This window comes from Tasmannia lanceolata, unplaced genomic scaffold (genome assembly GCF_043159265.1).
Source record: "Tasmannia lanceolata isolate RefF3 unplaced genomic scaffold, GAP_Taslan_0.1 ptg000003l, whole genome shotgun sequence".
NCBI classification, from domain to species: domain Eukaryota; kingdom Viridiplantae; phylum Streptophyta; class Magnoliopsida; order Canellales; family Winteraceae; genus Tasmannia; species Tasmannia lanceolata.
The window spans coordinates 60,880,699-60,894,465 of NW_027518680.1; the positions used below are offsets into that span (position 1 = coordinate 60,880,699).

General features: G+C 39.0%; 1 protein-coding gene across 1 annotated transcript; it reads right to left on the reverse strand.

Moving 5' to 3' along the window:
• Positions 1–1,422: 1,422 nt before the first annotated feature.
• Positions 1,423–12,458, reverse strand: ALE1 (PA-domain containing subtilase family protein). Its single transcript, XM_077374785.1, has 10 exons — positions 12,297–12,458; positions 11,761–11,905; positions 9,947–10,344; positions 8,981–9,076; positions 8,730–8,799; positions 8,371–8,653; positions 7,048–7,391; positions 5,334–5,601; positions 2,892–3,164; positions 1,423–1,999 (listed from the first exon to the last, which is right to left on the reverse strand). Exons 1-10 carry the CDS (start codon positions 12,443–12,445, stop codon positions 1,581–1,583), a joined length of 2,445 nt encoding a protein of 814 aa, XP_077230900.1. The 5' UTR covers positions 12,446–12,458; the 3' UTR covers positions 1,423–1,580.
• Positions 12,459–13,767: the final 1,309 nt, after the last annotated feature.

Consider the following 13,767-nt stretch of genomic DNA (forward strand, 5'->3'; position numbering starts at 1 on the left):
CTCTTCTCCCTTTCTCTCTCTTTTTCTTCTTCCTCCTTTGGCAGCCGATACACCAAAGACGTCTTGCTTCGCCGCAACCCAAGAAAACAACACTTCTCTTTTTATAGTTTAGTTTTCCTCAAAAGCTAAAAATAGAAATATCTATTTTTGCCTTTGCCTTCCCATCCAAGCCACCACCATGGGTGGGAAATAAGGCAGCTTTCCCAACATTTATACTTTTTTTACTTTTTAAGCTTAAAAACTCAGGTTGGGTCGGGTTGGGTCTGGTTCGGGTTGGAAAAATGGGTTCCTTACTTAGTTTGGGTCGGGTTGAACCTCTCGGGTTGGAAATCGGGTCGGGATGAGTTTCAGGTAGGAAAATGGGTTCTTCAAGTCGGGTCGGACCCAACCAGATCCAAGTTGCACTCAGCTAGGGTATAAGGATAGGAAAGTGGGAATGAACTTACTCATGGATTTCCTGCTCCTCGTACCAAACAACAATAAAGGCTTAGCCTGGGTAAGAAGAGAGTAAGTGAAGAGAGAAGCCAACTAAGAAAATCATTTGGGTTGAGCAGTCTCGAAAATTTTCAATTACCTATGAAACGTTTTCTTCATATATTTATGACCATAGTTAGCAAAATGCTGTTTTAAACGGCATTTGTTTTTTCCAAAAAAAAAAAGGTTTTTTATTGGTTTGCCGTTTTAATACTCCACTCGATGCTTTTACGGTAAGAATAGCCTTTTTTTTTTTTTTTTAGGAACATGTTTGAAACGTATTAAACAGATTTTTTCCAACTTTCCAACTCTACCCCCACTATATTTTGTAAATTACAAAATTCTAAGGGAAGTGATATTTACGCCCCTTTTCATCACTAGGGACACCCAGCGCCAGTGTACGTGGCAATCAAGGCCGCTAGATTCTTCTGACATCAAGTACATTAGGCCCCCTTTAGTCATTGGTATACTGGCACCAGGTGTCCCTGGTGATGAAAAGGGTTGTAAATATCACTTCCCAATTTTAAATGCATGTTTTGTGTTTTCATTTTTTTTTTACTACATTTTTTTAACCAATACCGTATTAAACTCAAATTTTTTGAGTCCCGTATTTTTACCGAATCATGTTTGCTAACTATATTTATGATTACTCTTTTACACTAGAGAGTATCAAATGACCAATTGCTCCATCACTTATGGTCCCTCTTTTTTAGGGTTGACCTACACGTGGCACATGACACCCCTCTTTTGGGCTGGCCATTACATGTGGATTTTTATTATCAATGAGTTTTGAACCCGGCCAGGACCTTTAATTTGTTCTCATACCAATGTCAAACGACCAATTACTCCAAAAGCTCAAGCTGTTGGATATGACGCTAATTTAATCTTTTATACTTTAACAGAGAGGGGGGGGATGTCCCAAGTAAGAAAAAAGGAGTGAGTATATCATTTCCCTATAATTTGTTATAAGTATTGTTAAATTTGGGAATGAGACCTGCATGATATGATGAAGGTTGTCCCTTTTACGTCTGTTTGGCACAAAATGTAATTTATCCAGGAACTGCTATCCTGGATGTCATTGTCTCTCCTCAATCATATTCTAATTTCTATTCAGACATTAAAACAGGAAAAACAGACAAGGGCAACCTGACAATGTGATCTAAACTTCCAGTGAGAACAATGTCACCGAAGCTGAAATCATCTAACACTTGGGTCACATTAAGCTTGATTTCCAAATCTAGGGTTTCTAGTGGAGCTACAGTGAACAATGGTGGATGAACGCTAACCACGACGCCTCCTGGTTGTATCACAGAGCACATATATGTCTCCGCCGAGCTTGCCACATTCATCACAGTGCGCCGTACAGATTGAGATCCAATCAAGTCCGATATGGTTATTGTTGGAAGGTTGAGATCTGATGGATGATAGGGAAGAGAAAGATTGCATGCTACCCCTGTTGCGGCGGTGACTATTTCGGGTTGCACATTTGGCAAGGAGCACAAGAAATTTATGTAGTCTTCAAATTCTGCTTTACAAAAAACCAAAAGTTAGTTTATCTTCTGTATAGTTTGGTATGGTTGAATGTGGATAATTCTAAAAGTCTGAAAAATCGACTCAAACTTGTGTCGAGTTAACTCTAACAAGTGATTGGTGACTTGATAAAGACCTGAGCACGTTTTCATATTAATACAGGGCTAATCATAGATATATTACACTAGTATTATTACAAATCAAGGCGGAAGGAAATCAAATATCTACAAATCAAGGCGGAAGGAAATCAAATATCTCTCGTTTGGCTTGTATTTTCCCGTTGAACTTCTCCATCTATGGATTGTCCTCTCTTTACTATAATCTTAACAATTAAAAAATATATATACTAGTATTATTTTAGGAGGTGTGAAATGGTGGGCCCCACTCTAATGCACAGGGTAGAGATGGTGGGGCCCATCCCATAATAACATTAGGGGTAAAATGGTGGGCCCACACCTGTGCATGTGTTTGGGTAGAGATGTTTTGCCCCATTCCACCAATAACATATGGGTAAATGGTGGGCCCCCTCTTTGTAAAAATTGGAGGTGAAAACAGTGGGCCCATCCCGTCAATTGCATGAGATGTAAAATGATGGGCCCATCATATCAAAACAAGAGGTGTAAAATGCTGGCCCCACCCATGATAGGAATGGATATAAAATCTTGGGCATTACCCCATTGTAGCATAAGGTGTAAAATAGCGTAGCCTCAACATATGCCGAGTTGCGGAAATTGGCAATAATAAGAGTAAAAAAGGATAGAGGGAGAGGAGGGGTGTATGAATGAGTTTAAGAAATTCTAGAGGAAAAGGTTTTCTAATAAGTTTTAGTACTACAAATTGTGTGCGTCTGTGAGATTGAGACTAACTGCTTTTAACAGATAAGTTACCTGAAGAGAACACTAAGCCTGGATCAATGGTTCTGGCCGGATTTATGAGGCCGGCCCCATGATCAAAATGGGTGGATTGATATAACTGAGTGAAGTCGGGGCCTTGAGCCTTAATGGGTTCTCCGCGATTATCATACTCTGATGCTGTAATGGTAATGGCAGAGGCAATCATGGATGGAGTCCAAGAGGGATGCAATTGCTTTATCAGAGCGGCAATTCCCGCCACATGAGGAGTCGCCATGCTTGTACCAGACAATAGTGCAAAATTGTATCCTTCAATTCCATTAAACAAAATTAGTACCACATTGTGCATTTGATTAGAATAGAGATTAATTCTAAGATGTTTGTTAGATAAAGGAGGAATGCCCTTGCAAAATTGAGATGAAAGGGCTCTTCCATAGTCCCATTGGCTGCGCATCACCAAAGTACATTTAACACTAGTTTGACTCTTACATTTTAGAGCGACGTGCAGCCATATCCCATTGGCTGTGCATCACCAAAGTACATTTAATACTAGTTTGACTCTAACATTTTAGAGCGACGTGCAGCCAATGAGGGTGTCCTTTCATCTCATGTTTGCAAGGGCTCCCTTCAGTTTAGAATTCCTCTTGTTAGAGATTCAAGTTTTATGTTTCAAATTAGGGCTATGTATTATCCATTCTTTTGTTCTCAAGGCAAGCAGTTAGTCCACCTCTTGGTTCCTTCCTCTTATATGTAGGGCACGTTTGGCTTCTAGGAATTGTTTTTCATGATAAATTGGGCGTCTCCAAGTGGAGATGACAGTGAAGTCGGCTAAAAATCCGGAATCAAAATCCCATAACTAGTGGAGTAATTGCTAAAAAACCGGAAAATGTTGATCCGGTTTTGAGTTGAGTTTTGGTTTCCCAATTTTTAGCAACTTCTCCTCGCCGGAGACACTAGTTTTGGGATTTTGTTTACGGATTTTCATCCAACTTCATCCTCATCTCTACTTGGAGATGTCCAATTTATCATGAAAAACAATTCTTGACAGCCAAACGTACCCATAATATTTTGCGGTCCACCTCGGGCCGCATTCTTTTCGGGATTAAATAAAGGTGGTTTTGCAGACAAAACCTTCCATCTTGCTTTAGTTGCAAAAAGAGTCTTCTAGTTTGACAATTTGCAAATACAGTCATCCTATTTGAGTGAATTTTGGAATTCAGGCCATGCTATCAATTTGTGACCGAAATACCCACGGTGCACATGATTTTACTTATAAAAAGATCAAAATGTTAAGAAGACGAAAATTACCTCATAAAAAGACCAAAATACCCATGATGCTAATTAATATGTTTTGATAGGTTGGGTCCCACCAACTCAACTCAAGCCCATGCAGCAGGTGGGGTCCACCATTTTGTTCATGTTTTGATAGAGTAGATCCCACTGTCTCCACCCGAGCCCGTAGGGTGGGGCCCAACATATTAGACGTCGTGTTTTGATGTGGTGGGCCCATATTTTTTCACACCCACTTACCATGAGCTAAGAATACAGGTATATATAAAAATGATATTCCCACATCCATGGTTTAAAACTTATCATTGATCATTATGGGTATTTTGTAGGGCTGCAACTCGAGCCGGGTTTTACCCGACCCGCATCGACCCGACCTGAAAATAGCCTGGGTTGGGTTCAGGTTTCATGGGTTTCGGGTCGAGCCGGGTTGAGCATTCAAAAGCCCGCATGAATCTCGGGTCGAGCCGGGTTTGAAGGGGCCCGACCCGAGTTACATAAGTTATAGTATGTACATTTTTTTCTACTGTTAGTTAAAAGTTAAAAGTGAAAACCCACGCACCAACTGTTATTACGTGTGAGTGTAATTTCTGCTTCTATGAGTTGAGTTGATTCAAGTGTTTGATTCAGCATTGTTTGATTGTAATTACAACATTGTTTGATTACAGCATTGTTTGATTCAAGTGTAATGTGAGTGTAATTACATCATTGTTTGATTCAAGTGTAATGTGAGTGTAATTTTTGCTTCTATGAGTTGAGTTGCCTTGCCAAACAAGAATTTTCCTTAAAAAATTGCGTCAGCGTGAAAAAACCCGAACCGACAAGACCCGACCCGAGATTTATCATGGGTAGGGCCGGGTTTGGGAATCGTGGGTTTTCCGAAAAAAAAACCCGACCCGCCCGACCCGAGTTGCAGCCCTAGTATTTTGTTCTTTTTCTAAGGTAATTTCTGTCATTTCACATATAAGGACATTTTGATCTTTTTATAAGTAAAAAACAATTCACCATGGGTATTAGTTATGATAAAAAAGTGATGGCATGACCTGATTTGCAAAATTCACTCAACCTTGATGACTCTATCTCCAAGAAGATCCTTTTTTGCAAAAATAAAGCAAAGTAGAAGATTTCTTTTGTAAAACCCCCCAAATAAAAAGGATATGGAATATATGTTACTTAGTTGTTAGTGATTACCCATAAGGATCGGATCGGCAGCACTCATTGGGCTCCAAGCTGCCCATATGAGATCTCCGGGAGCAAGAATATCAGGCTTAAGTACATCTGCTAAGTTCATATGACTGTCTATAATGTTGGGTCCCCTCGATGAAAATCTACTCACAATAGGTGCTTCGTCCCAAAAAGAAGCAATTCTTCCTTCTCCAATTCTCGCTCTTCCGCGATATCTTGTCACAACTCCTCTTTGATCTCTATCTGTTTGGCCTTTGTAGTATTCCAAAAGAATCTAGAGAGACAAACATGTAAGGCGCATAAAACATGTGCATTGCCAAAGTATTTAAAAACTAGTAGCTGTAGAAGAACTTGCCCAAGGTGAAACTAGATCACTCGGTGAGTTTTTATTGACTCGAGAAATGAAATGAGCTTTTTTATACTAGATAGAGTCGAAAACTAGTCATTCAGGCAAGTCAATGATTGACTAGGGGAGTTTTTAAACAGTGGTTTTGCTTGAACATAATATAAATGCATTGGTATATTTGACCGGCCTAACATGCATGGAATCACAAATAAAACATTTAATGATCAGGCCTAGTTATGGCCTTTTTACTCAGCCAAGTCCAAAACAAGAATAAAAATCTATAAGGCCATGTTTGGCTGCCATGAAAGTCTTTTCCATGGAATATTAGTTTTTCAAGTGTTGGGACTTGGGAGAGGGACAAGCAGGCTAAGAGAGGGCATGAGTGAGGAGGGGGTGAGAAGTAGCTGAAAAACAAGGAAAAGAGAAACTCTACTCAAAATAGAGTTTTTGTTTTCGGCCACTTGACACCATCCTCCCATTCACGGGCTCTCGATTCTCTCCCTCTATCAGTGCCACTCCCCACGCCTCTCTCAAGTCTCAACACATGGTAAGCTAATATTCCATGAAAAAAAATTCATGGTTGGTGGCCAAACATGGCCTAAAATGACCTTTCCCACCCTACAAATTAGGTCTCCTCTTTTTTAGGCAACTTTGTAGGGTGAAAAAGTGGCTATGTTCTTCATGCTATGTAGAATACTAGTCTGTAGAACATTGTTTAAAACTCCTTGAATCAATCATCAAATCGCCTTTGTCAACTCAATTTTACCTATTAAGTCATCATAAACTTCCCTGCTTGTTAATGAAAATTTGACGGTTGCCCGAGTTCACCTTTCTTTTTTTTTATCTTAGCCGCGGTCTCGTTTGAGCTTTAAATATTGTTGTGAAGTTTAAGAGAGGTCGTAGTATTATAAGCAGTGTTTCAAAACGCAGATGCGGTAAAAAAGAATAAAAAACGTCCCAATTTAATGAAAATTTGAAGGTGCTAATCATTGACTCTGCCCGAGTTCACTTTTTTTTTTTTTTTTTACCTTAGCTGTGGTCTCATTTGAGCTTTAAATATTGGTGTGGAGTTTAAGAGAGCTTTAAGTATTATAAGCAGCGTTTCCAAAACGCAGATGCGCTTTTTGACACGGCCAAAGCAAATACTAGTCGAAGTGGCCGAGTATTCTGTTGACGTGGCCGAATAATCGATTAACGCGAGCGAGTATTTGGTTGACGTGGTCAAGTACTCAGGAGAGACATAGGAGTTTTAAGTGACTCTGTAAAGCAAAATGTGGACTCAGGCAAGAACATAGCAAAGGTAAAAATGAGTCAAAGGCGAGTCAACAATGACTTGGGGGAGTTTTGAAACCATGATTATAAGCTGTCGCATACCTGTACATCGGATATTTTTGGGATCATGATGCCAGGAGTGGAAAATGGAAGAGGTTGCACGACAAAATCCCCATACACCGGGTTTGCGACGAGCACAAACCCTGAAAATGCCATAACTTTTGCGGTGTCGATAATGGCGGAAACTGTAGAGCTACCATTGACAAAACCCGCCGAAAAATTGCATATAACAATGCTTCCTCGCACCGCCGCAGGATCTAATGCCTCTGGATGTTGGCACTCCTCGACGTATTCTGGGGATTTTGGGAAGCTCAAATTCACCATCACTGCATCCTTAGCCATAACCAACTTAGAATATTGGAATAGCCCTTGTCCAAAGCTAGGACCTGTTTGTAAAACAGTCGAGAGATAAGAGTGATTAGATTAGATTAGATGCATGTAGGGGTCGTTTGGATACATGGATTTTATAATCCTGGATTGTAAAATCCTAGATCCAGGTTTTAGCTTACAAAATCCAGGTTTAGCTTGTAAAATCCTAGGTTTTATAATCCTGAATTATAAAATCTATGTAGTGTTATAAAGAATGGGATTTGCTAGGGACCATAGCAGAAGGCATTTTACGGACCGACTGTTGCATGAGAGAGCAGCCACATAGGCTCCAATTTTGTCTTTTTTCATTTAATTCATATGACGTGGCTGCTCTCTCATGCAACAGCCGGTCTGTAAAATGCCTTCTGAGATGGTCCCTAGTAAATCCCTATAAAAATAATCCATCACATGTCCCAAATTAAGGTTGGTGATTTTGTGTTTAGGGGAATGATACCATGAGAGGAATAATTCATCAGTCATAAGATGCACCCACGCACACAATATTAGTGTGATCCAAACGATTCATCATGTGGGTCCTATCTAAAAATTGAATACCGAGTACAATCCTGATCGTTTGATCTCTAGGTTGCACTATTATAGTTCAGACAAATCGTGCAACAGTCCTCATTCACAAATATCTCTCACACTTATAAAATATTGAGATTTTATCGCGGCATTTTGATATAATAACAAAATCGTGAAATAATCGTGAGACCTTAAAAATATAGTGATATTGTCATTTTTACCATTTACCATGAAAATATTGCCATAATATCGAAATATTTTTTTCGACGTTTTTATTTATATTTTCCCCCTTAAATTATATATTTTTGAATAATTTTATTCTACCATTTACCTAGTATAAATCCGAAAAAATAAAAAAATTATATATCCTGAGATTTTTCCTTGCCGAGAAATTCCGGAGAACAATATTTGTGACTTAGCTGACAACTAATATGTTCTTTCGAGCTAATAAAAATGAAAGAAAACACTTGCCCGATAACCCGACGCCAGGGAGTTTCCGACCATTGCCGAGTAAAATTCCACCAGAATATCTTCTATTTGTGGTGCTAGCACCTACGCCCATAGCCCAAGGGCTGAAAGATATTACGCTCGATGCCGCAGGTCCCTTATTCCCTGCGGCTTGTACCACGAAAATGCCCGCTTTACGTGCAAATAACAAGGTAATATCAAATACATTCAAGAAGGTTAGTGTATCTTCAGGAGGTTCGTCCGGCCCAACAGAGAGATTTAAGATGTCTACACCATCTTTAGTTGCCTGTAAATATAAACAAAATTTTGCACTTAATTCCTTTGCATTTCAATGAAGAAAGAAGAATTTTTCGGTTGCTTACTTGATCGATTGCCGCGATTACATCTGCGAGAGTCCCTATATCTGGATATATGGCCTTGTAAATAGCAATTCTGTATAAATTATTCATAGTTCATCATCACATTGAGTTCAAAAAATGCAAAATTATATCAATTTTAGTTGAAGAAATAATTAGAGGCACCCTTTCATCTCTTTTTTTCCAGGGTTGCCCTTGAGTTTAGCATTCCTCTAATAATAATAAACCAACAGGTAGGAAGGAGTCAATAACATTGCCTTGCATGTGGGGCTATTCCACTGGCCCACCCATACTCGAAGCCATCTACAGTCACGGGGACTCCCCAATTCCCAGCAGCAATTGAAGCCACATGACTGAAAATGAAACATTATCAATTAATAATCCATTAGTATCAAAGCAGAGTTTTTTTTTTTAATTATCAAAATAGAGCTACATTAGTCATTTTATAACAATAAGAAGCATATAAATTTTTGTTATAAAAAGGGGAAATGATATATTCACCCCTTTATTTTACTTGGGACAGCGACCTTTAGGGCTGTTTGGATACGCGGATTTTATAATCCAGGTTTTTTAGTATGAAAACAGTGTAAAAGAGGGTTCATGATCAAGCTGTTGTATGTTGTCCTGACATCATTTCTTCGATTTAAAGTGAGAAATTTAGGTTTTAAAAATCTCTCCTGCATCCTGAGATTTCTAAAACCTGGAAATATGACAGGATTCGCTATTCTCTTGCTGACGGAAAGAAGGGCGAGAAGTAAAAAATGAGTAAAAAACGACGGCTGGTCTGCTTCTTCTCTTATCTCTTAGCTACAATTTTGAAGAAATCCCGGATTCTAAAATCTGCTTATCCAAACGGCCCCTTAGTGTTTTACTCATAGCTAGCAAGGAAACACAAAAAATCTGCATTTAAATTTTTTACATTTACAAAATACAGTGGTGGGTAAAGTTGGAAAATTTGCCAAAAAAATGGATTTTAAATGCCTAAAACGTTTTCCTAAAATAACAGTGTAAAAGTTTTTAAACGGAGAATTAAACGACAAACCAATAAAAAAAAAAATTTTTAAACGAAAAAACAGTTTGAAACAAGGTTTTGCTAACTATGGTTTTACACCAGAAGGGGCTGTCCCAAGTTAAAAAAAGGGGGCAAATACATTACTTCCATAAAAACAAATTTGTTATTAAAGACAAGCTGAGTTATTGCCATTATCAAAGTTTTTACTAACCTTCCATGGCCAACTGCATCAAAGGGTGACAAGAAATCCTTTGAAGAATTTAGAGGCATAGAGGCTGCAGCCCCAGCTGCAAAGTACCTTGCAGAGACTATCTTACCATTGCAGGAACCTGGCGGGAATTGCGGACCGGAATCGCAATCACCAGAAAATCGGGGAAGATCTGCCCGAAAAGGGTTCAATGGGTCATAAGCAAAGCTCGGATGCGACGGATCGATACCCGTGTCAACTATTCCGACCACGATTCCGTCCCCGGCATTTTTCGGCCCTCCTTCTTTGATCCATACACTTTGAGGCAGCCCAAGAAAATATGGAGTGTATGTTGTCATCAACTTTGCACCTCTGTCTTTCTCTATCAGCCTTACTTCTTTGGCCAATTCAAGTTTCTTAGCCTGGAATATGGTTTTGAGTGATTGTAAGTTATGTGAAAGATAATAATATCTGAATCTCACAAATGATGTTGAAGTATAAATAATTAAATAACACCAACTCTTAACAGTTTAAGCATTCATTGGAGTAATTGGTTGTTTCACATGGTATCAGAGCTATTGCCTCACGGCAAGCCCTGGATTCAAAACCCAACAATTCTTTGATATTAAAAATCCACGTGTACGGTCAACTCAAAAAAAGGGGCCACACATGAGGGAGAGTGTTGAAGTATAAATAATTAAATAACCCAACTCTAACAGGTTAAGCTTTTAGAGTAATTGGTTGTTTACTATATCTGAATCTCACAAATGATTCAAAGGTTACATCAGGGGAGTGTTGAAGTATAAATGATCAAATAACACCAAATCTAACGGCATAAGCTGTTGGAGTAATTGGTTGTTTAACATATTTGAATCTCACAAATGATTCAAAAGTTACATACAAGAAAATTTTGTTTACATATACAAGAAAACCACATGAGACCTTGTTTGGATTGCAAGAAAAAATATTTCTGACGAAAATTTTTCCTTAGGGCATATTTGGCTACCGTGATTTCCCTTCCCCCCCCCCCGCCCTGGAATATTAGCTTACCCAATGGTGATGGAGGGTGGGAGAGGGATAGACACGGGGGACTAAGTGAGGAGAACGTAAGAAAAGCCGGAAAAACAATGAAACAAAAAATTCCACCTAAAATATGATTTATTTTTTTCTTGCTTTTTAGCCACTTCTCATCATCTACTCATTTGTTTCTTTTCGAGTCTCTCCCCTTTTCCCACCCTCCGGGCAGGTCTCCCCTCCACTTAAGAAGCTAATTTATCATTAAAAAAGGTCTCACTAAGTAAAAATTGAACACTGTTGGTTCATGTTATCTTTTTTGTGTGTGTGTAAAAAACGCATAAAATTTTATAAGGATTTTTCCTTTCCTTTTCTAGAAAATTCTTGATCCAGCATTTTAATTGTATGAATCAGCAAATCGTATAGCCATATGGCTACACGCGACTCAATGACTCTGAGTTAACTCGGGAGTGGAACGAAGATGCTTTTGGATTGCCAAAATTAGGCATCAGAATCAACATCATATTCTGACCCCCACTCTGATTCTCCCGGAGACGGAATGGAAAATAATTTAAACGAATTTGAACAAAAAATTCAATCCGATTGGGACGGAATCAGAATACCACCTCTTGTGGGAGGAAATACATTCCATCATTTACCCTTCAATTCCGCTACCGTGCTATTTTCGCCCTCTAATCCCATTCATATTCTTAACCAAATACCGGAATTAGGCGTATTGGAATAAAATGTGATCTTAGGGCTGATTCCGGCAATCGAAACGCACCCAAAGAGAGGCGGAAAGGTCAATTTAATATCCTACATACCTGAGCATGAGTGGTATGGACGGCGAAGCCATTAACGATGTGGTTGAAGCTGTAAAGCTTTTTGTAACTCCCGGATTCGAGATTAGTCTCCAGGACCCGATCATGAGATGCCACCAAGTGCTTCGCTAGTTCCGAACTATCTTGGCTATGATCACAAACAAAAATCTCATTCCTCCATCTAATCAATACTTAAAATATGGCAAGAATTTGTTAATCTTCATCAACCAAAATGATCTAGTGCAGTATTATTGAACTGCAATTGATATGGTATTGGGCCCAATTACTATCTCAACCGTCCAATTAGTCCCCTTGCAGGCCACTTATTAGATGGTTAAGGGTTAGGATCATCCGATCATGGGTTCCAATGGATGGATGTTTGGCCCGACAATCCAATGGTCCATGGGCACAACACACCTCAGTTGCACCATAATATGATGCATGGAACAAGAATAGTATAGACTATAGAGTAGAAAGTGGGGTCGCAATATCAAAACAAGAGGGGTGTCAATTCCCTCAAAAATGGAATTAGTATATACCTTTTCCCTTGTTCTCCTAGTGCAACAACTTGGTGAAAAGCTACTGGATGTTCTTCCATTAAGACTAGATATATTGCTCTATCCTCTGCAAAAACCCTTCCAATAATGGCCATGATCAACATAAGAAGAAGAAGAAGAGTAGACCTCATCTCTCTCTCTCTCTCTCTCTCTCTCTCTCTCTCTCTCTCTCTCTCTCTCTCTCTCTCTCTCTCTCATATACCATGCAAAAGCATTTCATAATCACGAGGTTAGCACGAATAAAGCTGTAGAAACGGTAGGATTTGAAGAAGTAACCGTTTGTGCTTTTGTCATCTTTGCTTCCTTTTAATGTATCCCACGCCAAACATCACTTGCATTATTTTGGAAGCTGAGAAAAATAAGGAGAATGGGTGCAATCTAGAAGGTGATTTCCTTACTTGGAGAGTCATATTATAGGTATGTCCTCTATTTCAGATTGAGGAACTCAAAGGGCACCCTATTGGTGCCACAAGGAATGCTTTAGTGGGGCCCGACCTCACGACAGTCTCCACCGCATAGTGGGTCCCACCTTTGATAGATCGGAACTGTTCATTTGTTGAATCTTGTTTTGGATCTTTTTTCGCAAGAAAATCACGCCAATTGCCCGATCAATTTTTGTGATTGGATCTGAATCTGCTTGATCAACCAAGAAATCAGGGTCATTTCCCAGGCGCCACCCTTATCAGATGATCTTAGTACCCTTGATAGAGTGTTAATTCTTTTAAGATGTCATTAAGTCATTGGTTATGTGCACACTTGAATCTTATGAATGGGATTCCTCTTCGATGAAGGGACTAGATCAATGGTAGCCCATTAGATCAATGGTGTAGGGTGACTATGGTCATTTTCATTAATATAGATGATACCATTGTGCTAGTGCACTACCATATTTTGATAATGGGACTAATTCACCTTGTCTTTTATTATTAATTAGCTGTGGAGAGCATTTTTGGGAATTGTATGCTTAAATAATAAAAGACAATGTGAGTTAGTCACACTATCAAAACAAGGTAGTGCCGATATCATCAGCCTATTGGAAAAAATGGAAGTCTAAGTTAGGGATTTGATAGGCAATTTTGTGGAAAGCCTGGTTCACTTTTGCAGGAGAGAAGAGCCACATGAGCTCACTCTTTGCAGATTTTGTCTACCACACCGGCTCACTTTCTAGCACATTTTGTGTTATTCATTTAATTCATCTTGGGTGGCTTTTATTTCAAGCAAAAGTGAGCTGTGAAATGGCTTTCCATTTAATTCATCTTTGCCCCTTCTAGGATTGTAGGTGGACTTAAACGATGTAACATACCCAAATGAAATGTTTTTGCATGGTATATATATATGAGAGAGAGAGAGAGCATATGTTACACAATAGGTTAAACATTGATTGAGTGAATATGGTTATGCTTTAAGTTTTCTTTTCTTTTCTTTTCTTTTTTTGTGGGGTGGGGGGTGGGGA